At 55.2% G+C, this 26,380-nt stretch overlaps 2 protein-coding genes across 2 annotated transcripts; one reads left to right on the top strand and one right to left on the bottom strand.

The window, feature by feature from the left end:
* Positions 1 to 16,691: 16,691 nt before the first annotated feature.
* On the bottom strand, positions 16,692 to 17,672 carry LOC133885714 (uncharacterized). Its single transcript, XM_062325449.1, has 2 exons — positions 16,900 to 17,672; positions 16,692 to 16,804 (listed from the first exon to the last, which is right to left on the bottom strand). Exons 1-2 carry the CDS (start codon positions 17,510 to 17,512, stop codon positions 16,788 to 16,790), a joined length of 630 nt encoding a protein of 209 aa, XP_062181433.1. The 5' UTR covers positions 17,513 to 17,672; the 3' UTR covers positions 16,692 to 16,787.
* Positions 17,673 to 23,610: 5,938 nt separating this feature from the next.
* LOC133884842 (zinc finger CCCH domain-containing protein 35-like) lies at positions 23,611 to 25,664 on the top strand. The gene has a single exon (XM_062324414.1). It carries the CDS (start codon positions 23,736 to 23,738, stop codon positions 24,882 to 24,884), a length of 1,149 nt encoding a protein of 382 aa, XP_062180398.1. The 5' UTR covers positions 23,611 to 23,735; the 3' UTR covers positions 24,885 to 25,664.
* The last annotated feature ends 716 nt before the right edge of the window (positions 25,665 to 26,380 follow it).

Raw genomic sequence — 26,380 nt, 5'->3', positions numbered from 1 at the left:
ATAGTCATAGCTATCAATCTTATCCTTTAACCAAATACATCTAAACTGGGCGATTTCTTGACCTTTTGTCTTATCAAATCAATCGAACCTACCTTTTCAATCTATAAAGGTGAGCAAGCTCATCCTAAGTTTTCATATTTGCCTTATTTTGTTTCAGTTTCATTTCATGTCAATGTTAGCTTGAAGAGGGTGTCCACATTTTCTTTGAATTTTTAGAATATACAGATACTGCTTATATTGCACATCGTTCAATCTTCTCATTCTCTATTTTTCTTTCGTAAAAGACAGCCTCCTTGGGGGCGAATGGCAGACGACTCGTGGAAGGCTCCGCGGTCCAGGTTGGGATGGCAAGGGAGACGATATCCGTGAATAAAAACTATATAAATTTATACCATAAGTTAATTTTTAAATCCTCTCATGTATTATCAGCCACGGATTAGAACCGGCATCTGCTGCCAGTAGGCAGACCCGTATGCGAGGTGAGGCAGATGGCGAGGTGAGGCGGATGAGGGTGGTTGTCGGTATAATAGGTAAGAGGTACCCCACGTAGTGGGTCCCGCATCACGAAGTATCAGCGTGAGGCGGGTATTCTCAAGACCATAGTCACAATGTGTAACCAGGGAAAGCTCGTGCAACCAGCCGCTTGGTCACGCAGCGAGATCTTGCGACTAGTCTTTACTGGTTGCAGAAGTAGATACTTACATAACTAGTCAAGTCTTATTTATTGCTATCTCCTTGAGTGTTTTTCCCTTCCTCAGCCATCTGCTTTCGGTGAGGCATAGTCGTGGGACGGTGTGGAGTTGTAGTGACCCATCCCGTAATATTTAATGCCGCAGGATAGTCTAACGATGAGCGTGACGGTGTTCGGTGACGGTATATGACGCGCAGGATGACCAGAGCAGAGCAGGCTTGTCTATCCGATGTCATAATAGGCTAAGGGTAGTTAGCTTCGACAGGGATAGGTTTGCCACAAGATTTGGCGCGGTCTGTTTGCCTGTACATCTTTGCCTCTAATATATAAAGAGGTCGAGACTTTGTTTGTAAGGGGGACTGTCGGAGGGTTAACTCTTGTCGCAGGGATCCTGAGGGACACCTTTTTAGAGATTCGGCCGGGGGGATGATCCTGAATATGTTCGCCGGAGAAATAAATGGGTATAAATACGATGGCCGGCGGGGGTGAAACGATCTAGTGCGGAACGGAGTAAATGCGCTGGTGTTTAGATAGGTTCGGGCTGCACGGAGGCGTAACACCCTACTCCTGTATGGATACTATAAATGCCCTGAGAATGTCCCTCAAGGATGTTGCTGGTTACAAGAATGTTTGTCTATCCTAGAGCCTGAGGCTCCTTGTTCTTCGGTCTACGTGTGTCTGTTGGCTTTGGGTGCTCTCGATCTTCTCTTCTCTTCGCTACTTCCTTCCTCTGGGATTTTCCAACCTTTTTCCCCTTTTTCAACTTGTCTTTGTCCGTGCTGCCGGCTGCTTTAAATACCCGCTGGCAGTAGCGTGCCCCGAATGGGAGGGCACGAGTTTCAAGGTACCATAAATGGAAAGGGCGTCATCATAGCCTCTGTGCGAAGTGACCGGGGTGGAAAATACGCCCCACGCCTGGTCATCCGTCACCATAAATGCACTGGCAACGGACGCCGTGGAGAGGACCCACCGGGCAACCGCAGAGTGGCCCGGCATGCCCGCCCTGTATTGTTCTCCTGCCACAGCAGCGCGGCAGACGGAACGCCTCGGCCCTTATGACGTTATCCCGAGACGGGCCGGATAGCACGGGATGGGACCCGTGTATTTAATGATCCCACGCCCTTCTTCCAGAATGTGGCAGGAACTGACACCGAGCGTGGCGGGAGCAGTTGGGGGTGACAGGCCACGCACGCTCTTTAAATACGGCCTTGGGCCTTTGACTGGCTGACACCTCATCAGTGGGCCCCTGCGGGGGCCACTGTCAAGGGGCTCTCTGAGTCATCGGGGAACCGAGTGCTCAGGGGTCGCTGTTCACCTCCCCAACCACTCTCTCCTGAGAATGCCCTCTCTTGATCCTCGGGGAACCGAGTGCTCGGGGGTACTATTCACCTCCCCGAGCACTCTCTCCCGGGCACACTTGCACAGACCTTCGGGGGACCGAGTACTCAGGGGCCGTTGCTCGCAGCCCCGAGCACTCTCTCCTGGAACTTCCTTCAGTGGGTCATCGGGGTACTTGGGTGCCCAGGGGGCCACCGCTCGCGGCCCCGGGCCCACTTCTCCCGGTACTTAGTTTTCCTGATCATCGGGGGACTCGGGTGCTCGGGGGTCACCGTATACCTCCCCAAGCACTTTCTTCCCGGCACTGAGACTTCGCAGATCATTGGGGAACTTGGGTACTCGGGGACCACTGACTGTGGCCCTAAGCGCCCTCTCCCGGTACTTAATCGTTTTTACCTCGCGGAGGAAACTCCGCGGGATGGCGCCACGTGGCAGATTGCTGGCCTGGCCTCGGGGTTCGGGGACCCCCGGTTCCTGATTCACCGACAGCAGGCCCCGGGCCCATTGGCAGGCGATGGCCTAGAGACTGCGGATGGGCCCTTCGTCGTCTACGAGGCCGAAGCCAATACTGATGCCACGCGGCACGCTCTTAGATACTGGCCCTTCTGGCCTGGGCTTTTGGTACAGCCCAACGGGGAGCCGAACGGACGTGCGTCCAACCGACTCCTGAGGCGTGTGATAACGGGACAGGCGGCACGTGATAACGAGGCAGGCGGCGCGCATGGCAACCACGCAAATCGAGGAAAATACGCCTGGCAACTACTGACACCCGCACGGCCCGAGGGAGATTTGCCTGGCGGTTGCGCTGGCCGAGGAAACCATCCCGCCGAGCGCACCGCGGCAAGCGACGTTTGAATTTCCCTAGGGTATAAAAGGAGGAGGGGAGCGAACCGCCCCCCTCTTTACGCCATCTTTGCGAACAAGCCTTCGTCTTCCTTGCGCTCCTGAGTCCTAAACCTTCCTTAGGCGATCAGAGCACCCCTCTTCCCCCACCGTCCAGATCATCCCCCACCCTAACAAGATGTCGAGAGCAGGAGGAAGCCGCCGCGACAAGACTCCTGACAGCGTGCTGCCGGAGTCCCGTCTTGTGAACGAGGAGGTGGCGGACAAGGTGTGGAAGCTGATGGTGCCCGAGGGACAGCGGGGGGCCTCAGTGGTGATGCCAGCGAGCTTCCCGCCGGCAACGGACCGGCCGGGGTGCATCGTCCTCTTTACTTCCTTCGTGGCGGTCGGGCTGGTGCCGCCGTTTTCGACGTTCTTCCTTCAGATCCTTGACACGTTCGGGATCCAGTTGGTGCACCTCAGCCCCAACTCCGTCATCATCCTGGCGGTCTTCGCCCATCTCTGTGAGATGTTCGTGGGGGTGCCGCCGTCGGTGATGCTCTTCCGGCACTTCTTCGTGCTGCGGTCGGTCGGGAAGAAGAGGGGCTTCCCCACCGCGGATGTCGCCAGCTGCTGCAACTTCCGGCTGCGGGACGGCCTAGGGGAGCAGTACATTCCCCAGGTGCTGTGGAGCAAGTGGGAGGACTGGTGGCGCGACTAGTTCTACATCGACGTCAGCCCCCACGACCGTCTGACCCTGCCGGAGATGGCGGCGGAGCCCCAGAAGGCGACCTGGGAGGTGCCGCCGCAGGCGGACGCGCAGATGGCGTCGGTCCTGGAGCGCATCGACTTCCTGTGCCAGGCCGGGCTTACTTCGGTGATGGTGGTTGCGGACTACCTGCGCCGCCGCCTGGCGCCTTTACGGGAGCGGGCCCGGCCCTGCTGGGTGTACACCGGACCCCAGGACATCACCCGAACCCAGATCGACGCGGAGTGGGACCTGGACAGAGCGGCACTGAGGGGCCTGCTCCGGGTGGTGATCGGGGTGGACGACCTGACCCAGGCGAAGCTCCCCTGGAAGGATCTAGCGCTCTGCGCCGACCCTGACCGGGTGGCGCTGCAAGCGAAGCTGCCGGAGTTCGATGCCCAGGGGCTGGTCGACCGGCCAGGGCACCAGAACCCTAGGACTATCCAGATTCCAGAGGTGGATGAGGCGGCTGGCGAGGAGGCCGCAGGCGATCCGGCACAGACCGGTGGCCCGGGCGCCGCAGGCGGCGGACCGCAAGCCAGCGGTGGGGCTGCTGTAGGCAGCAGTCGCCAGGCCGGAGGAGGTGTCGCCGGCAGCGGGGCAGCGACAGCGCCGGGGGACAGAGGTAAGCGCCCCCGGACTTTCATTCCTACACCGACGTCCCCGCCGTCGCCGTCACCTAGCGAGAAGGAGGGAGGCCGGGACGGCCAATCGTCCAGCGTGGGGCCGTCGGCGGGGTCGGCATCTGCGGTTCTGGAACCAAACCTTGATCTGCTTGGGCCTGGTCTGGAGCCCGGAGACCGCACGGCGGCCCCGCAGAGCCCCCCACGGAAGAGGAGGAGGGAGGACTCCGGGCCAACGCCATCGGGCCCGGGGTACAGGATCCCAGAATCGAGGTGGCAATACCGAAGACCCAAATCTGCGTAAGTTCCCCCCCCCCTTTTCCTGAGCATGCCTTGCCCGGAGTGAGTTCGGAGACTAACCTCATTTTTCTTTTGCAGGCCGCCTATGGGCGCCGCCGGAGACCAAGGACGGCTGGAGGCGCCGAGGCCGACTCCAGCCCCCGAGCCGAGCGCGCCTGAGCCGAGCGCACCGGTGGAGCCGGAGCCGCTGAGCGCACCGGCCGAGATAGAGCCGCAGGCGCCGCCCAGCCCCTAGCGGATGGCAGCGGCCGCGCTCGAGCAACCGGCGCCGGCTGAGCCCGCCCCGAGCGCGTCGAGTGTGGGGCGGACGACCTCATCATGGGCGGTGCCTTCATGGCAGTTTTCGGGGACCCCGAGCCCCTCGGAGGAGGCTCGCAGGGGACCCAGCGCCCGGTCGTCGCCCAACCAACCTGCCGACCCCCTCCCAGTCGTGCTAGGGAGCGCCCAGGAGGAGATCGGGCGGCTGGAGGCGGCCGTGGCGGGGGAGATGACGCAGCTTGAGGCGAGCCATGCCGCCCTTGCCGTGGAGATGGAGCAACTTGCTCAGGGCAGGCGCCTTTTTGAGGCTTGCGTCGCTGCGGCGCACGCCGCCAACGAGAACGAGCGGCGCGCTCTAGAGGAGGAGCGGGAGGCCCTGGAGGGCATTCGCACGGAGGCCGTGTGGGAGCAGAAAGAAGCCGCCCGCCTGGCCGAGGCATCGTAGCAGCAGGCTACCGAGGCACTCGCTAGGAGAGGCAGGTGCAGGCGCGGGAGGAGGCGGTCCTGGCCCGCGAGAGGATGACGGAGGCCTCCCAGGCTGACTTGGCCCGCCAGAAAGGTGAGGCTGAACAGATCCGCACCGAACTCTAGTGTCGGGAGGAGGAGCTCCCACGCTGGGAGGAGGACGTCGTGATCCGAGAGACTGACGTCGGCATCACGGCGTCGGATCTAGAAGCCCGGGAGGAACTACTGATCCTCCGGGAGACGGAGGCTGCCGAGGCGGTGGTGGCCTCAGCCGCTCGGGAGGAGCGGGCCGCTAAGTGGGAGTTAGAGCTGACCGCCCGCGAGCAGGCCCTCTCTGCCCTTGCAGAGCGGGTGAAGCAGGCTGAAGCCTAGGTGCCCAGCGCCGCCTCGGCTGGAGCGGCCGGGGGATAGGGCCTCGAGGAGCGGCTACAGAGCATGACGGAGGAGCTCAAGACCGCCAAGACCGAATGGGCCAACGTGAAGTTGATGATGGAAGACATCCTTCGGCAAGCGTAGAGGTCCGTGAGGGTGGCCGGGCTCGGGCGAGTCCATGTGGAGGCGAAGGGGACGGGCATTGGCCACATCGCCCTTGGCTTCCAGAGAATCAGCCAGTGCCTCGAGGCGCTCCCCCAGGCCGTCCAGGAGCTAGCCCCCGGGAAGGGCGTGGCTTGGCCCAAGCAGTGGCCGAGCATGTCCTGGCCTGCTACCGAAGCCGGGACCCGAACTTCCCGCTGGAACCAGCTCGGGAAGGGGTGGTCGAAGCCGAGGAGGAGGCTGCCCGGGAGGCAGTTCGGGGCGCCGCTGCTGAGGTGGCGGCCTACTTCACGCAAGAGGCGCCGCCGACTCCGGACCCGGGGAGCAGCGGTGAGGGCTCCGACTTAGATTAGGCTTTTGTATTTTTTTTTCTTCAACTTGATGTAAATATGGGAGTGATCCCTCAGAATAGCTGTCCTTTCTTGTGAATATAATGAAAGCCGTTCTTTGGGGTTGCAACTCCAGTGTTCTTCTGAGTGCTTGATGAAGTTTCTGTTCTTTTCACTTGATGCCCCGAGGAGTACTCAGTCAGACCGAGCCCGACCTTTCCCTCCCCGAGAACGAAGTCGCCCCGACCACTCGTCAGCTGAGCAGTGAGGCCTTCTCTGTGCATTCAGCCCCCAAGCCCTCGCGAGTCCGCAACGGCTAAGTCAAAAGACAAAGCCATGAACTTCCTTGCTCGGGAGATAGATTGATCCAGCACGGAGCACGCCATGACCAATGAACACTTTCCCACTCTACAACCACTCAAACAGGTAGACTAGAGACACGTGCAGGCGGGAATGCGACCAAGAGTCCCCACAGTTTGGTGGTGCCCGGGCTAGGACGGACCGGACTGAGCACCGACAGCCCGCCCCTAGGGTCTAGGCTCCCGGCCGCTCGAGCAGCTCGAGCAGTGAGATAACCCGAGAACCCTAGAGGCTCGATAGTGCCTGGGGCCTTTTAAGCAGACCGAACACCACGACCACCATGAAAGACTTCAGTCAGACATTGCCGTACGTACGGTACACCTTTCTACTGTCCGTTCTGTCGTTCCGGGGAAAACGGACATGTGGCAGGGTTTTATGCGCGAGGAGACCATCTCGCCGAACAGATTAGAATACGAGAGCCCCGAGGACAACTCGGGAACAATATATTACTGAATGTAAATTCATATGAATTTAACCACTCACCGAACAGCTGTCAGCTTTTCGGCCAACCGATCCAGGAGAGGCATGCGCTCCAAGCTCGGGGTGCCCGGGAACTTGGTTCCCATGGCTGGGGTGCCCGAGCACTGGGGGGCGCAAAGGGGGGCCCGAGATCAGGCGATCCCAACCACTCATGCCTGAGCAGTAGGACCACTTGAGGACCCCTAGGGCCGAGCAGCGACCTGGGCACTGAGGCCTTCGTGGTCGAGCTGCTTTGCTTTTGATTGTCGATCTGTGACTTGAGAAAAATAGAAAAATTCTTTGCTTGGTGCGCTCTGTTAGTGTGATACTCATTATAGACTACTCTCGTTTTCGACCCGAGACCTCTCGAATACCCAGACCGGCAGAAAAAACAGGCAGAGGCATAACCCAGTGGTCCTATGGTTCGGTGGCGCCCGGGTATGACAGACCAGACCGAGCACCAACAACCCGCCCCTGGGGCCTAGGCTCCGGACTACTCGAGCAGCTTGAGCGATAGGATTACCCAAGAACCCCAGGGACTCGGTGATGCCCGGGAGACTGCCATGACACCGAACACCACAGCCTACCACGACAGACGTAAGTCAGCGGCAACTGCCCGCGCGCATACCTATTGGGATTCTTTTATCAACGGGGAAAATGAGAGAGCGAACTTTTCTCGCACAATCGAGCATCTCACCAGACATATTAAACATATGAAATCCAAAAAAAATGAAATTTGACATAAGAACGGCACATTGATATATGTATTGTATTGACAATTTTTACAAGGTTGGGTGACTTCCCAGTTAGTGGTAGCCCCCGGTCAACTTGGGCCGGGGGGGGGGGGAAGCCCCCGGCCTGGTTGACTTGAGCCTGCATACATGGCCATCTACGGGAAGAACTTGCGCAGGTGCTCGATGTTCCACGTGTTGGGGAGCGGCTGCCCATCCTCTGCAGCCAACCAGAAGGAGCCTTCTCGCGACACACCGATCACGGTAAATGGGCCTTCCCACATAGGGGACAGTTTATTCCTTCCTTCGCGCGATTGGACGCGTCAGAGAACTAGATCCCCCACCTCGAGAGACCGGGCCCGGATGTGACGCTGATGGTAACGCTGCAGGCTTTGCTGGTAGCGGGCTGCTCGGACGGTGGCACGCCGCCGGCGCTCTTCCAAATAGTCGACGTCGTCGCGCCTTTGCTGTTCCTGTTCGCCTTCAGAGTAGGCATGCACCCGAGGGGAGACTAGAGTGAGCTCGGAGGGGAGGACTGCCTCAGCGCTGTACACAAGGAAGAAAGGAGTCTCCCCGGTAGCACGACTCGGCGTGGTCCGATTGGCCCATAGCACGGCAGGCAGCTCGTCGATCCACCCTTTCCCGTGCTTTGCGAGCACATTGTAGGTCCGGGTTTTGAGCCCCTTCAGTATCTCTGCGTTGGCGCGCTCGACCTGCCCATTGCTCCGAGGATGAGCAACGGAGGCGAAGCAGAGCTTGATGCCGAGGTCTTCGCAGTTGTCCCCGAACAGGGCACTTGTGAACTGAGTGCCATTGTCGGTGATGATCCGGTTCGGGACACCGAAGCGACTGGTGATACCGCGGATAAACTGGAGCGCCGTGTTCTTGGTCACCTTGACGACTTGAACCGCCTCCGGCCACTTGGTGAACTTATCGATGGAGACGTAGAGGTACTCATAGCCTCCGATTGCTCAGGGGAATGGACCCAGAATGTCCAGCCCCCAGACCGCGAAAGGCCATGACAGGGGGATGGTTTGAAGAGCCTGAGCTGGCTGATGAATCTGCTTTGTGTGGAACTAGCACGCCCAGCAGTGCCGAACCAGCTCGGAAGCATCCTGGAGGGCTGTAGGCCAGTAGAAACCTTGCCGAAAGGCCTTCCCGACCAACATGCGGAACGATGCATGGCCACCGCACTCGCCCTCGTGGACCTCAGCGAGAAGCTCGCCGCCTTCTGCCCGGGTGATGCATTTCAGGAGGATGCCGCCTACGCCATGCCGGTAGAGATCCCCATCTACTATGGCATAGCGTTTTGACTGTCGAGCAACTCTTTCAGCAGAGGCATCATCCCCGGGGAGGAACTTTTCCTTCAAGTACCCTCAGATCTCATCCATCCACGAGGCATCTTGAGAACTGTTAGCAAGCGCAGCGCACTCACCGAATGGCGGCACCCTGTCGGGGCTTCCCACTTAGGGCGCCGCCGGGGTCCCCTGAATTGAGCTCGAGGTTTCCCCTTCGTGCTGTTCGGCAGGCAGGACGGAAGGCCGTGTGAGTCTTTCTTCAAAGACTCCGACAGGGACGCGCGCACGGGAGGAGGCCAGGCGAGAGAGGTCATCGGCCAGAGCGTTGTCGCGGCGAGAGATGTACCGCAGCTCCAGGCCATCGAAGCGCTTCTCTAGCTTCCTGACTGCCGCCACGTACGCCGCCATTTGAGGATCCGTGCACTGGTATTCTTTCGATACCTGGTTGACCACTAGCTGGGAGTCTCCCTTGACCAGGAGGCGACGAATCCCGAGGCCCACCACAGCTCGGAGGCCGTCGATGAAGCCCTCATATTCCGCCATGTTGTTGGATACGCGGAACTGCAACTGCACGACGTACCGGAATTCTTCACCCGTTGGGGAGGTGAGAACCACTCTGGCCCCCGCGCCTTTTAGCATGAGGGAACCGTCGAAGTGCATAATCCAGTACCCGGGCGCATCGTGCCCGGGATATGTGGAGATTTCTTCTCGGACGACCTTAGGGACGGGTGTCCACTCTGCCACAAAGTCAGAGAGCGCCTGGCTTTTGAACGCCTGGCGGCTGACAAAGTGCAGGTCGAACTCCGCCAGCTCCACCGCCCACTTGACGACGCGCCCGGTGCCTTCTCGGTTCCGGAGGATGGGCCCCAGTGGGTATGTAGTAACCACCGAGACCTTGTGCGCCTGGAAGTAGTGGCGTAGCTTCCGGGAAGCAATGAGCACGGCGTAGAGCAGCTTCTAAGCTTGGGGGTATCTTGTCTTGGCCTCCCGGAGGACTTCACTGACGAAGTACACCGGTCGCTGTACACGGCGGGCCTGGGCTGCGGCTTCACCCGAGGGCCTGCTACAGTCCCCGAGCTCGGCGACGTTGTCGGGGCTGACCGGATGCTCGGGCTCGACTCCCTGGTCGGGAGGAGCCAAGTTCTCGGGCTCGACCCCCTGCTCGGGGGGAGCCAAGTGCTCGGGCTCGACCCCCTGCTCGGGGGGAGCCGCGAGGACAGGGGAGTGCTCGGGGGCGGTCGGGAGCTGGGACCCAGCACCTAACCCCGTGCATTCATCGCGCTCCACCACCAGTACCATGCTCACGACCTGAGAAGTGGCCGAGATGTAGAGCAGTAATGGCTCACCCTCGGAGGGGGCCACCAGTACGGGTGGCGAGGTGAGGTACTTCTTTAGATCGTGGAAGGCCTGCTTGGCCTCCGGCGTCCAGTTGAAATGACCGGTCTTCTTCAGAAGCTTGAAGAGGGGGAGTCCTTACTCCCCAAGTTTGGAGATGAAGCGCCCGAGGGCCGCCGTGCAGCCGGCGAGATGCTGAACCTCCTTGAGTCGAGCCGGGGGTCGCATTTGCTCGATGGCCCGGATCTTCTCTGGATTGGCCTCGATCCCTCGGCTGGAGACTAAGAAACCGAGGAGCTTGCCCGCAGGCACCCCGAAGACGCACTTCTCGGGGTTGAGCTTCAGGCGGGTAGTGCGGAGACTGTTGAAAGTCTCGGCAAGATCTTCGAGCAGGGTGGCGCGGTCTCGGGATTTGACCACGAGATCGTCGATGTAGGCCTCGACGTTGCGGCCAACCTGCGAATCAAGGGTGATGCGGATATCACGCTGGAAAGAAGACCCAGCATTGTGCAAACCAAAAGGCATCGATACATAGCAATAAGTCCCCACCGGAGTGGTAAAAGCAGTTTTTTCTTTATCCTCTAGGGCCATGCGAATCTGGTGATAACCAGAGTTTGCATCTAAAAAACACAAAAGATCACATCCCGGATCTATGCGGGGCAAAGGAAAAGGATCTTTGGGGCAAGCCTTGTTTAAATCGGTGTAGTCCACGCACATGCGGAGCTTGCCGTTGGCCTTCGGGACGATAACTGGGTTCGCCAGCCACTCGGGGTGGAGGACTTCTCGGATGAATCCGACGTCAAGGAGCTTGCTGACTTGCTCCCGGATGAACTCCTGGCGCTCGGGCGCCTGCCGCCGTACCTTCTGCTTCACCGGGCGTGCGTCCGGGCGCACAGCCAGGTGGTGCTCGATCACCTCCCTAGGGATCCCGGGCATATCGGACGGCTGCCATGCAAACACGTCGACGTTAGCCCAGAGGAAGGCGACAAGCGCGCTTTCCTATTTGCCGCCTAGGTCACCGCCGATTCGGACGACCTGGGAGGCGTCTTCGCCCACCACGACCTCCTTCGTAGAAACGGAGGCGTTGGCAGCGAGTCAGGGTTTGGATGAAGAGGGTCCTGGGCCCCGTGGACGACCTTCGACCTCGGCTCGAGCTGAGACCAAGGCCGAGTATAACTGCTCGACGCAGGAGACGGCGCTGCTGGTCTCGGCGGACACGGAGATGGGGCCCGCTGGGCCCGGCATCTTAACTGTGAGGTACGCATAATGCGTGACCACCATGAATCGAGCGAGCGCCGGCCGCCCAAGGATGGTGTTGTAGGGGAGGGGGAGCTCCACGACGTCAAAGATGACGTTCTCCGTCTGGAAGTTGTCTCGGCTCCCGAATGTCACTGGCAACTCGACCTGCCCGAGGGGAAGGGAGTGCCTGGGTGTCACCCTGTAAAATAGGAGCGACGGCTTTAGGCGCCTGGAGGGCACCTGCAGCTTCTCGAAAGCCTCCTTAGATAGAAGGTTAAGGCTTGTGCCCCCATCGATCAGCACTCTGCTGACCTTCACGTTGCAGATGGTGGGGGACACTACCAGGGGTAGTCGCCCCACGCCTGCAGTACTAGCGGGGTGGTCGGCCAAGTTGAATGTGATCAGGGCGTCCGACCACTTCAGGGGCCTTACGGCCTCTTCGCTCGGGGTCGCCGAGCACACCTCACGCCGCATGGTCTTAACACTGCGGCGGGAGGAGGGCGTGTACGCGCCTCTATCGATGAAGGCGACGGTGTGCTCAGGCTCCTGGAAGCCGAGCTCTGGGTTGTTGGGGGCAGCTTCATCGTCGCCACCCTGGCGGGGCTCCTCGCAGTCCATTTGGCGCTGCTCGATGAGGCCTTTGACCGTGCGGCACTCCATGAGATCATGCCACCTGGTCTGGTGAATCGGGCACCACTTCCCTGGCTCGGGCCTCGCAGGAGCGGGGGCCCTTGCCGGAGCGGGAGCCCTTGCGGGAGCCGGAGCCCTTGCAGGAGCCGGAGCCCTATGAAGGGTTGCGGGTAGGCTACGCTAGCACAAAATAAATTTTCTCTACCGCATTCAACCAGGAAGCCATGCGAGTAGGGGATCATGAATCGTTACCACTTGACGAGCAGTGCAGCGGAAGAAGAGTTGGAGCAGACCAATCCAACGTCGTGCGCATCAAGTAGTCGATCGTCAACCTCGTCCCGAGCATGTCCCGAGCACCTTCCGAGTACTCACGGGTACGTCCCGAGTACTCCCGAGCAGATCAGCACCGCAATAGTAGCAGCGCCTCCACGGTATCCACACGTACAAGGATGGAATCGCCGTGCGCCGGTGTGCTAGCACCGCGCGCCCGGCTAGGGTTTCGAAGGGAGTTCGGGAATAGGAGGCGGCTAGGGTTTTCTAAAGAACACTATGCGCCTTGGCCCCTGCCTATTCTTATATAGAGCACGCTAATGGGCCTTTAATCAACATTAAAGCCCATTATGACTCTAAACCCTAATGGTCCTTTAATCAACATTAAAGCCCATTAGCAGATTCAATCCGCAAACTCGATCGCCTCTAGGGCATATTACCAACAATCTCCCACTTGCACTAGAGTCAGCACAAGTTTTATATTCCATCCCCTTAAGTGTGTGACCCGTTAGGTTCATGTGTAAACGGCCGCTATCCGGAAACCCTTTTCCGAATTGCAAGTCAATAGCGGTACCTAGCAGGACATATTGACTCCCGAATGCACACAAAGATCATATCGGCTGAACCTTGATATACTCATGCACCAATCCCTTTACCACACGATATCAGTCAAGCTCAAGGCGAGATTCGTGCCACTCTTGTGATAGCTCGACCATTCACTCGATCAAGTAGTGGATTCACCATGATTAACTCTTTAATCACATTGGCATGGCCATGCACTTTCCAATCCAACTACCTCGAGGGGCCCAGAGATATCTCTCCCGTTATTTAGGAGGGGTAAATTCCATCTTGATCACTCACATCCCACGACATGTTTCATAACATACCCGAAAGCAACCTTTATAACTACCAAGTTACGGAATAGCGTTTGGAAGCTCCTAAGTGTGTTACTACACATTCTGGAATCAATGATGATCTCAGGTCAAAGGATTCTGTAGGTACACCATTTGAGATAACAAGTGATGGCACATTAAAAATAACAATCCCAGCAGTATCTCAGGGTGGGTCTATCCAACATCATGTTCTCTAACATGTGTCCACATTACTGATTTGATATCTCCATATCTATGATCCGTGAAACATGATCATCATTCAGTCAAATGTGCTAATCTATAAATCATTATTGTCCCACATAATGATATGAGATTAGGGACTATTTAGAATAACATCATAAAAACAAAGAGTTTCACAAACAAGTCACATACTTGCTGATCAATGTAAATGATAATTATTCATGGAACCAGATAACAATTATCCAAAAGTACATTAGCATAGACAGAACACATTCTCTCACATGCACTAGAGTCTATCCCGCAAGTATCTAATACCCATAGAGCTCAAGTGTGCCTCATGCTTGGGCTGTGAGAGAGGCTTCGTCAACGGATCAGCAATATTCGAATCCGTGTGCACCTTGCATATTTTTACATCACCTCTATCAATAATCTCTCGAATGAGGTGATAGCGCCGAAGTATGTGCTTGGACTTCTGGTGCGACCTAGGCTCCTTGGCTTGTGCAATGGCACCACTATTGTCACAATAGAGGTCCATTGGACTGGACGCACTAGGGACCACACCCAACTCAGAAACAAATTTTCTGATCCAAACAGCCTCTTTTGCAGCTTCCGAAGCTGCGATATACTCGGCCTCCGTCGTGGAATCAGCAACCGTTTCTTGCTTGGAACTCTTCCAACTCACCGCACCTCCATTAAGGCAAAACACAAAACCAGACTGCGATCTCGAGTCGTCCTTGTCGGTTTGGAAGCTAGCATCGGTGTAACCATTTACAACGAGCTCCTCCTCACCTCCATAGACTAGGAACATATCCTTAGTTCTTCTCATGTACTTGAGGATACTCTTTACTATAGCCCAGTGACATTCACCTGGGTTCGATTGATATCTGCTCGTAACACTTAGAGCATAGGAGATATCTGGGCGTGTACAAAACATAGCATACATGATGGACCCGATAGCAGAAGCATACGGGATCGCACTCATCCTCTCGAGCTCATCAGATGTCTTAGGACATTGATTCTTGCTGAGAGTGATGCCATGTGACATTGGCAAGAAACCTTTCTTGGAATCCTGCATATTGAACCGATTCAATACCTTGTCAATGTACGTGCTTTGGCTTAATCCGATTAGTCTTTTCGACCTATCTCTATAGATCTTTATGCCCAATATGTATGCTGCCTCTCCTAAATCTTTCATTGAAAAACTCTTTTGCAATGAAGATTTGACAGCATCGAGCATTGGAATATTATTTCCGATCAATAATATGTCATCCACATATAAGACCAGAAACACAAGTGCGCTCCCACTAGTCCTTTTGTAAACACAAGGCTCTTCTTCATTCTTGATGAAACCAAACCCTTTGATCACTTCATCAAAACGAAGATTCCAACTCCGAGAAGCTTGCTTTAGTCCATAGATGGACTTTTGCAGCTTGCAAATCTTCCCAGCATTTTTCGGATTGACAAAACCTTCAGGCTGTGTCATGTACACATCCTCACTTAGGTTTCCATTAAGGAAAGCCGTTTTGACATCCATTTGCCATATCTCGTAGTCGAAATATGCAGCAATTGCTAGGAGAATCCGAATAGACTTTAGCATTGCGACGGGTGAAAATGTTTCATCATAATCAACACCTTGAATTTGCCTGAAACCTTTTGCCACCAATCGTGCCTTATAGATGTGAACATTTCCATCAACGTCTATCTTTTTCTTAAAAACCCATTTACACTCGATAGTTTTCACACCATCAGGTGGATCGACCAAGTTCCAAACTTGGTTTTCTCGCATGGATTCTAACTCGGATCTCATGGCTCCAAGCCATTTTTCGGAGTCTGGTCCCACCATTGCTTCCGAGTAAGTCTTAGGTTCATCATTGTCCAACAATAATATGTCGCGCTGCCCCGTGGTTAGGAACATAAACCGCTCGGGTGCACGACTGAACCTTTCCGACCGACGTGGGGCTGGTGTCTCGACAACAGGTTCTGCAACATCTTGCATACCGAGTTGTGGTTCAATAGGAGCTGAAACACTTTCAAGTGGTTCCCGAATTTCTTCGAGTTGCACCGTGCTCCCACTAACTCTCTTCGCGAGAAACTCTTTCTCAAGAAAGACACCATTCCGGGCGACAAACACTTTGCCTTCTTCCCGGTTATAGAAATAATATCCTTTGGTTTCCCTAGGATACCCCACAAAAAAGCATTTATCAGATTTGGGAGTGAGCTTATCAGACGACAAACGTTTTACATAAGCCTCACAACCCCATATCTTAAGGAAAGACAATCCGGGACGCTTCCCGGTCCATATCTCATATGGTGTCCTCTCTACAGCCTTAGATGGAACCCTGTTTAACGTGAAAGCAGCAGTTTCTAGAGCGTATCCCCAGAAGGACAATGGAAGATCAGATTGGCTCATCATCGACCGGACCATGTCTAACAAAGTTCGGTTCCTCCGCTCGGACACCCCATTCCATTGTGGCGTACCCGGTGGAGTTAATTGTGGAACGATTCCACATTGCCTTAGATGATCACCAAATTCATGGCTCAAATATTCACCTCCACGATCTGATCGCAGAAATTTAATTGTCTTGCCTATATGATTTTGTACTTCATTCTGGAACTCCTTGAACTTTTCAAAGGATTCAGACTTGTGCCTCATTAGGTAGATGTAACCATATCTACTAAAGTCATCGGTGAAAGTAATGAAATACTGAAAACCACCTCTAGCTGTAGAACTCATCGGTCCACATACATCTGTATGTACTAGGGCCAATAATTCATTTGTCCTCTCACTTCGACCAGTGAAAGGTGTCTTAGTCATCTTGCCAAGTAAACAAGACTCGCATGTATCAAATGATTCGAAATCAAATGAATGTAGAAGACCATCTTTATGGAGCTTCTGCATACGCTTCTCATTTATATGACCTAATCGACAATGCCAAACAAAAGTGGGATTCAAATCATTAAGCCGAGGCTTCTTTGTATCAATGTTATAGATAGTTATATCCTCAAGATCCAATATATATAATCCATTTACTAATGGACAATTACCATAGAGCATACCATTCAAAAATATCGAACAACACTTGTTCTTTATTATGAATTCATAACCATCTTCTTCCAAACATGAAGAAGAGATAATGTTTTTGCCCAAGGCAGGAATATAATAACAATTATTTAATTCCAAAGCTAATCCTGAGGGTAGCGATAAGGAGTAAACGCCAACGGCCAACGCAGCAACTTTTGCACCATTACCGACGCGAGCATCCAATTCGCCTCTTGCACACTTCCTAGTCCTTTTCAGTCCCTGCAACGATTTGCAAGTATGAATCATTGATCCGGTATCAAATACCCATGAATCATCAGGACGAGTAGCAAGATTAATTTCAATAACATTTATACCTGAAGAGGAAGTCTTACTTCCCTTCTTCTTTTTGAGTTCTTCCAAGTACAATTTGCAGTTCCTCCGCCAATGACCAGTCTTATGGCAGTGGTGGCAAGTGTCAGAAGCGGCAGGGCTAGCCTTGGGCTTTCCAACAGGTTTAGGCTTAGAGCTCGAGATCTCATCCGAAGTTTTAGCCTTACCCTTGCGCTTTCTCTTCTTGCTATCCTTTTGAACCATCATCACATGACTAGAGCTCTTCTTAATGCTTTCCTCAGCAGTTTTTAGCATCCCATGCAATTCAGCCATGCTTTTCTCCATGCTGTTCATATGAAAGTTCAAAATGAATGGCTCGAAGCTCGCAGGGAGCGACTGGAGAATTACATCCGTAGCCAACTCAGGGCTAAGGGGAAAACCAAGTTTTTCCAGGCTCTCAATGTAACCAATCATTTTGATCACATGAGGACTGACTGGACTGCCTTTTGTTAACCTACACGCAAACAAGGACTTTGAGGTGTTGTACCTCTCGGCCTGAGCTTGGTTCTCAAACATGCCTCGGAGTCCCACAATCATATCATGGGCATCCCTGTTCTCATATTGCTTCTGAAGCTCAGAGGACATACAGGCAAGCATGAGGCAGCTAACATCCAGTGAATCGTTGGTGTGCTTCTCATAAGCCCTCCGATCCGTGGCAGGAGCATTATCAGCTGGTTCATCAGGATAGGGGACCTCTAGAACATATTCCTTTTTCTCTTGTTTGAGAACAATTCTCAGATTTCTATACCAATCAATAAAGTTTGTTCTAGAAAGCTTCTCTTTTTCAAGAATCGATCGCAAATTAAAACTAGAAGTGTTACTAGCGGCCGGTGCCATAATCTACAACAGAAAATGCAAGTTCAGCACTATGCCTATGTGAATCTTCTATTAAACAATTTAACAAAAGATACTCCACTATATGTGTTTTCCCTCTAACAACATATAGAGGATCAAGATCCATATTCAACTAAGTTCTAGTGAGCTTTGGCATCACTGCTAGAAACTTAGTGACATAGGTAAGCAACGCCTTGCTAATCACATCCCTATGTGACTCTTGTTTGCTGGGTGGCATCGAATGCCCCGGCGCCCAACACCATGCCCCAAAGCCCAAAACCATTTTGATAGCTTTATCAAGTAAACCAATACTATGCGTGTGGATGTCCGACATCCACTCTAACTGGTTAAGATAAATGATGGCACCCTGCTTTGGCAGACCTACCACACAATGATCAAAACCTTTGTAGGTGCAGCTATTGGAAGGGCATCAATTACTCTTGATTTTTCTGAGGGAAACTACTCTATCATGAAAATCATATCCACCACATATAAAACATGAAATAATAGTATGACAGGAACATAAAAACATCACAGGCAATCATATTAACTGTGACATAGTATGGCCCCTTCACATGGTGATCTTCATCGCCACGGTTCCTGTCCTCCGGGTCATCATGCTTCAAATCTCCATGATCTTGTTCTAGTCTATTACACCTAATAGCACTAGATAAATTACATGAGAAGAAGCATCACAAGTCGACACGCAGGCCGTTATACAATAACATGACAGCCTTGGGCTGCAATTAACCATGACACGCAGGCCATGAAAAATTACACACATGCATCACATATCACAAGGCCATACCAGTCACAACATTCTCTGCAAAAACGAGTTAAGCGTAGAATCGAATTCTAATGTCGTGATGGGATCATGTTATTACAACAATCTATGCGTGTACGCGACGGAAATACATAGATCGCATCTATGAAATCGCATCTATGAAATCGCTATGAAAATCTCATCGGATCGATCGTATCGAGCCAATTCCGAGTGATTCATAATGTCTCAATTTCCATTAGATCAATCCCATTGATCATCGCGTGAGGTTTTTCCAGAAACGATGACAGCACACATGACCTCGATCTGCTGTTCTCCCGACCATGTCGCGATGCATGCAGTTAGCCCCGATGGTGATTCCAGCCGGTAGGGGCAAGTCGCACGCAAAAACAGGTGGGAGATCGAGCTAATCTTTTTGGCTATGTGGTTTCATCGACTGGCATCTCATCCGATCTCTAATTCACCTAACCAACCGTGCATTGATCAATCCATCATATGAACTGATCAAAAACAATAGATCTAATATATTTCTATCACATATCTTCTATATGTGACTGATCCAGATCGAAAACTACGCAGGATGGCTCTGATACCACTGAAGGGTTGCGGGTAGGCTACGCTAGCACAAAATAAATTTTCTCTACCGCATTCAACCAGGAAGCCATGCGAGTAGGGGATCATGAATCGTTACCACTTGACGAGCAGTGCAGCGGAAGAAGAGTTGGAGCAGACCAATCCAACGTCGTGCGCGTCAAGTAGTCGATCGTCAACCTCGTCCCGAGCACGTCCCGAGCACCTTCCGAGTACTCGCGGGTACGTCCCGAGTACTCCCGAGCAGATCAGCACCGCAATAGTAGTAGCGCCTCCACGGTATCCACACGTACAAGGATGGAATCGCCGTGAGCCGGTGTGCTAGCACCGCGCGCCCGGCTAGGGTTTCGAAGGGAGTTCGGGAATAGGAGGCGGCTAGGGTTTTCTAAAGAACACCATGCGCCTTGGCCCCTGCCTATTCTTATATAGAGCACGCTAATGGGCCTTTAATCAACATTAAAGCCCATTATGACTCTAAACCCTAATGGTCCTTTAATCAACATTAAAGCCCATTAGCAGATCCAATCCGCAAACTCGATCGCCTCTAGGGCATATTACCAACACCCTAGGGGACGCAGGCCGTCTGTCGGTGGCCGCTCGGCGTGCTTGCCGGCGGTCGGGCTCCTGGGCCGGCCCACGGGCGGGGCCCTGGGCTGGCTCGACGGGGACAGCCCCGCGCCTCCTTCTCTTTTTCTTTTCCCGCCTGTCTGAGCGGGAAGGACCTGGTTGATCGGCGGCGGGGTGCTCAGGGCGCGGAACGTGCCACGCCCGAGCTTCCGCCGCCTTGGCGCACTTGTCGGCCAGTGCGAAAAGTTCCGCTATGGTTTCGACCTCGTGCGTGCCTAGCTTCTCGAGCATCCGCTCGTCGCAGACGCCCTACCGGAATGCGACAATGACAGCGTGGGGGTTTATCCGCGAGATGGTGTTGCGGACCTGGCTAAAGCGCTGAATAAAGCGCCGTAGCGTCTCCCCCTCCTGCTGCTTGACGGCGTGGAGGTCGCACTCCAGGTCGGGGGGCGTGAATGTGCTCTGAAAATTAGCCACGAATTGGTGGCAAAGATCATCCCAAGAGCCGATAGACCCTGGGGGTAATTTCATAAGCCAAGAGCGGGAAGAGCCCCTCAAGGCAACATGAAAGTAGTTAGCCATCACCTTTTCGCTGCCACCAGCCGCTTGGACAGCGGTGGTGTATATTTGGAGGAACTCGACGGGGTCGATGGACCCGTCGTACTTCTCTGGCAGCTCGGGGCAGAACTTGGTGTGCCATTTGACCCGGCGGAGCTCACTGGTGAAGGCACGACAACCGATGCCGTACCCTGCGGCGCGGGCAGCACCCTTGGGTGGTGAACGCCGGCGAGCCGGGGAGCCCCGGCGATCATGGGCCGGCAAAGAGGAGGCCTGGTCCTCGGTTTCAGCCTCCTGCCGGGTCTCCCGCTGGCGCTCGAGAGTGACGCGCGCGTCTTCGATGCCCCTCCGCTCGTTGAGGTGTAAGCGGAGGTCCTGGGCTCCGGAAGTGGCCAGGGGGGCAGCGCTCCGCCTGGAGGCCCCTCGGCCAGTGCGGCCGCCACCTGATGATGGGTCGGTCCTAGCGGCGCCGCGCTGGGAGGTGGCGCGGGAACTTTCGGCCAGCACCTGGCGGTGGGCTGTGCCGACTAGGGCGGCTACTTCCTGGAGCCAGCGGCCCTCCGAGGTTTGCCCCGCCGCCTGGACTAGCGGGTGCCTGAGGAGGGTGTGCGCCGCAAGCAGTGCGCTCCCGGGACTGGCCTCACCGAAAGCGAGCCTACGCCGGAGCGGCACCCGGCGCTGTCCAGACGCGGACCTGGCGGCAGGAGTTTCGGCCACCTGCTGGGGGTTGGATGGTGCACCGGCGACAGCGGCGGCGGCCCTGCTGGGCCCAGCGCCCTGGTCCCCTTGAGAGGGGAACGCCGTGGGTGCAGATTGTGGCTGCTGCTGGGACGCAGCAGCGACTGGGGCCTCCTGAGCGAGGGGCTCCATTTCCTCACTGGAGCGGGAGCCGGAGCGCTGGAGACGATGACCACCAGCCATTTTTTCTGCAGAAGAAAATAAACAAACAAATTCAGGGATGCTTCCCCCTACCTGACGCACCAGCTGTCGGAGGGTTAACTCCTGTCGCAAGGATCCTGAGGGACCCCTTTTTAGAGATTCGGCCGGGGGGATGATCTGAATATGTTCGCCGGAGAAGTAAATGGGTATAAATGCGATGGCCGGCGGGGTGGAACGATCTAGTGCGGAACGGAGTAAATGCGCTAGTATTTAGACAGGTTCGGGCCGTACGGAGGCGTAACACCCTACTCCTGTATGGATACTATAAATGCCCTGAGAATGTCCCTCAAGGATGTTGCTGGTTACAAGAATGTTTGTCTATCCTAGAGCCTGAGGCTCCTTGTTCTTCGGTCTGCGTGTGTCTGTTGGCTTTGGGTGCTCTCGATCTTCTCTTCTCTTCGCTACTTCCTTCCTCTGGGATTTTCCAACCTTTTTCCCCTTTTTCAACTTGTCTTTGTTCGTGCTACCAGCTGCTTTAAATACCCACCAGCAGTAGCATGCCCCGAACGGGAGGGCACGAGTTCCAAGGTACCATAAATGGAAAGGGCGTCATCATAGCCTCTGTGTGAAGTGACCGGGGGTGGAAAATGCGCCCCACGCCCGGTCATCCGTCACCATAAATGCACTGGCAACGGGCGCCGTGGAGAGGGCCCACCGGGCAGCCGCAGAGCGGCCCGGCGTGCTCGCCCTGTCTTGTTCTCCTGCCACAGCAGCATGGCAGACAGAACGCCTCAGCCCTTACGACGTTATCCTGAGACGGGCCGGATAGCACGGGATGGGACCCGTGCATTTAATGACCCCACACCCTTCTGCCAGAATGTGGTAGGAACTGACACCGAGCGTGGCGGGAGCAGTTGGGGGTGACAGGCCACGCGCGCTCTTTAAATGCGGCCTTGGGCCTTTGACTGGCTGACACCTCATCAGTGGACCCCTGCGGGGGCCACTGTCAGGGGGCTCTCTGAGTCGTCGGGGAACCGAGTGCTCGAGGGTCGCTGTTCACCTCCCCAAGCACTCTCTCTCGAGAATGCCCTCTCTTGATCCTCGGGGAATCGAGTGCTCGGGGGTACTATTCACCTCCCCGAGCACTCTCTCCCGGGCACAATTGCACGGACCTTCGGGGGACCGAGTGCTCAGGGGCCGCTGCTCGCAGCCCCGAGCACTCTCTCCCGGGCACAATTGCACGGACCTTCGGGGGACCGAGTGCTCAGGGGCCGCTGCTCGCAGCCCCGAGCACTCTCTCCCGGAACTTCCTTCAGTGGGTCCTCGGGGTACTTGGGTGCCCAGGGGGTCACCGCTCGCGGCCCCAGGCACACTTCTCCCGGTACTTAGCTTTCCTGATCGTCGGGGGACTCGGGTGCTCGGGGGTCACCGTATACCTCCCTAAGCACTTTCTTCCCGGCACTTAGACTTCGCAGATCATCGGGGAACTTGGGTACTCGGGGACCACTGACTGTGGCCCTAAGCGCCCTCTCTCGGGACTTAATCTTTTTTACCTCGTGGAGGAAACTCCGCGGGATGGCGCCACGTGGCGGATTGCTGGCCTGGCCTTGGGGTTCGGGGACCCCCGGTTCCTGATTCACCGACAGGGACATTTGGTAACAAGTTCATTCATTTCATAAAACAGTACACGTTACGTAGGACTATTATCCCACGGAGGTATGAACCTAGATAAATCTTGGTGTTTTTGAGTTTAGATTGATACACGCATATAAGAACTAGGAATCACCACGTACATCGTTCGGTATATCTCGAATTATCGTGAAGGATCACCCTAACAGTGACCAAACGAAGACAGACACGGTTGGACGACGAGAGTAGGGTTGAAAACTAAATGAGAGAAGAGAAACCTTAAAATTGCTAATTTATATATAACCAAGATTTAGATCCGCATGTTATATGCTTAAAACACGTACACAGATAAAACAGATACAAATACAACTATTTTATATCCATTTCTCTTCCGCTAATTAGGTTTAATATTAAACCATCCATCGACCGGCCACTAAAGAATGCATTCTAAATCAGCATGGTTTTTCATGTAGCCATTGCCATCGCTAGGTGCACGTAGCAGTTTCCACCTCGGGCTCTACGCCTCCCACATCCGAAGCCTATCCCCCACGACGTGTCCCACTCCCACCTCGCCATGCGCATGCCCCGCTCCCTCCACGTGCCCGCATGCCCGTCGCCACTTCGAACCGACACGTGGGGCCTAGCATCATCGGTCCCACGTGTCAGTACGCCGCCCTGCCAGGCCTACCGGCGGATAAGGACACCGGAGCGAGACGGGGTCAGTTTGCCGCTCGCACAAGACACATACTGATACTGACATAACCACGGTTAACCACGTAGACTTAACCCCGGTTGGCTTTGGGACACGACGACGGGGAACCGCGGTTAGATGGCCTGTTTATAAACGGGCCTCCCCTTCGCCTTTCCCGTCCACGGCGGAGCCAAGCCTTGCACGCACCACCGCCTCCGCACGCTGAAGAGTTCACGAGATCGCAACCACAGATCACTAGCACCACGGACGCCCGAGAAACGAAAGCGGCCATGACGATGATGGGAGAGGGAGCGCACGCGCCGCCGTGGCAGCAGGGCCCGGTGAGCGGCGGCGTGGAGGGGGACGAGGCGTCGCTGTGCAGCCTGTTGGCGGCGCTGCGGCATTGCATGCCGTCCAACGAGGCGGCGGGGTTCGACGAGGACGACGAGGAGGCGGCAGCGGCGATGGACGTGTACGCGTGCGACGAGTTCCGGATGTACGAGTTCAAGGTGCGCCGGTGCGCACGCGGCCGGAGCCACGACTGGACGGACTGCCCCTTCGCGCACCCGGGGGAGAAGGCGAGGCGTCGGGACCCGAGGCGGTACCACTACTCTGGCGCCGCGTGCCCGGACTTCCGCAAGGGCGGGTGCAAGCGCGGCGACTCCTGCGAGTTCGCGCACGGGGTGTTCGAGTGCTGGCTCCACCCGGCGCGCTACCGGACGCAGCCATGCAAGGACGGCACCGCGTGCCGCCGCCGCGTCTGCTTCTTCGCCCACACGCCGGACCAGCTCCGCGTGCTGCCCCCGCCGCAGCAGTCCGCGAGCCCAAGGGGCGCGGCGTTGTCGCCGCTCGCCGAGTCCTACGACGGCGCGACGCTACGCCGCCAGGCGTTCGAGAGCTACCTTACCAAGAGCGGCATGATGTCATCGTCCCCGACCAGCACGCTTGTCTCGCCGCCCAGGTCGCCGCCGTCCGAGTCCCCGCCAATGTCCCCGGACGCCGCTGGCGAGCTCCGCCGCGGCTCCTGGCCGGGGGTCGGTTCGCCCGTCAGCGACGTTCTAGCGTCGCTCCGCCAGCTTCGCCTCGGAGGCGGCTCGCCGAGGTCGGCGCCGTCCGGCGGCTCGTTCTTGGCCGGCTACCCGTTCGGGTCCCCCAAGTCTCCCGGGTTCTACAGCCTCCCGTCCACCCCGACCAGACCCTCCCCGGTGACGGTGACCACCGCCTCTGGCGCCACCATCATGACCGTGGAGCGGCTGAACCTCAGACTCATCGGGGAAGAGGAGCCGGTCATGGAGAGGGTGGAGTCCGGGAGAGCCCTCCGCGAGAAGGTGTTCGAGCGGCTCAGCAAAGAAGCTACCGTTCCTAACGACACCGCCACGGGCACCACCTCGGAAGGCCCGGCCCCCGACGTCGGCTGGGTCTCCGACCTCATCAACTAAGCAATCCAAGAAACCGAATGGGATCCATGGTAAGTGGGAAGAGTGCAGCCGGAGGAGAAAATCTAAGAAAAGATCCCCAAAAAAAGAGTTAATTTTTTCCTTGTTTTGAGATTCTCCTAATCCTTGCACATATGTTCGTCCTTCCTATGTGAATATTCTTGGATGGATGTTGGCGGGAGGGAGGGTAGGCAGAGAAGCAAGGTGGATTTGTTTTGGTGGTAGGAGGTGGGAGACAAGTCACCAACAAAACAAGGTAGGAAGAAAAATAGACCAAGAAGTGTGGAGCTGTGTACATGTACATAGGGTGTGGGTGTGGGTGTGGGTTTGTTTCGGTGCGCGCGCGTGTGGGTGTGGGTGTGGGTTTGTTTCGGTGCGCGCGCGCGCGCGCGTGGAGGTGGAGCATGCGAAGCGACCATGGTGGTGATCGAAGAGTGAAGAAGGCCGCCGGATTCTGCTCCCACCGCCGGCAGCCCCGCCAACGCCGCCGTCTGGCCGTCGGCCTCTAATTCCAGCGACTCCAGAAAGACGTCCTAAGTCGATGTTTATTTGGCGTCTCATTATTCCGTTGTTTAAGATGCACCACTTATTGCTCTGTATTTTATTTTGGTCGATGTTCATTTTGCTACCTTACCAAGAGCGGCATGATGTCGTCGTCCCCGACCAGCACGCTTGTCCTTATTGATCTACTGCCTACTATGAAGCATGTACCATGTACTATTTTTGCTGCCAAGGAATTAAGACTGCCCTTGTATTAATAATACTAGTACACTTATTGCGATTGATTGTCAGTTGTGATCTGTAGATTTTGATGATTGGACTTGTGAACTAACTGTGCTATCCTTATGCTTTGATCGAGTGGTGGTGACGAGGATGATCAGTTACCGGGAGCTGTCGGAAGGTCGCTATACGGGGCCGAGATCGACGAAGTCCGTTGGCGCCTTCTCGGCGACGTTAATCCGCTCCTTATCAGTAATCACTGTTGCGCGTGCGATTACTACTTGGTCGTGAGGCTATGAGTACATAAATCATGGGACTGAATAAATTGAATTCAATTTCAGACGGCTAGCTGCGTTACCACACTATATGCGTGGTTGCATGGAAATGGATCCTAAGGCTTTTCGGTGAAGTCGTGACTTCTCGGCTTTTCGGTGTAGTCGTGAGCAGTTGAATCTGAGGTAGATGGATAGATGTGATGCTATAGCGCGTATGTAAACGGTAAATTTGCCATGGCATCTAATCCAAAGTTGAATTACTGTAGTAGCGTCTGTAAAAAATACTGTTCATCCCCTTATAGAATATTGCTTTCTTTGGCTTAGTCGGAGGATCTGAATCCTGGTTGCATATATACTTGCATGAACGAGGTGTGACGCTTTCGAGCACTTGAAACAGGATACAATAGTAAGAAGAAATATAGACTTGTAAGATGTAATCAACCAAAGACCAAGTAGGATTGGGAATTACCGATCCTTGAGTCAAAAATAAATAAATGCATTCTT

Source organism: Phragmites australis, chromosome 11, assembly GCF_958298935.1.
Source record: "Phragmites australis chromosome 11, lpPhrAust1.1, whole genome shotgun sequence".
Taxonomy (NCBI): Eukaryota; Viridiplantae; Streptophyta; class Magnoliopsida; order Poales; family Poaceae; genus Phragmites; species Phragmites australis.
The sequence above is the reverse complement of the archived record's forward strand: the minus strand, read 5'-3'. Positions and strand labels throughout refer to the sequence as shown.

Excerpts from the sequence above, each read along its gene's own strand:
- LOC133885714 (XM_062325449.1), bottom strand. The coding sequence starts at position 17,512 with ATGCTTGCCTGTATGTCCTCTGAGCTTCAGAAGCAATATGAGAACAGG.
- LOC133884842 (XM_062324414.1), top strand. The coding sequence starts at position 23,736 with ATGACGATGATGGGAGAGGGAGCGCACGCGCCGCCGTGGCAGCAGGGC.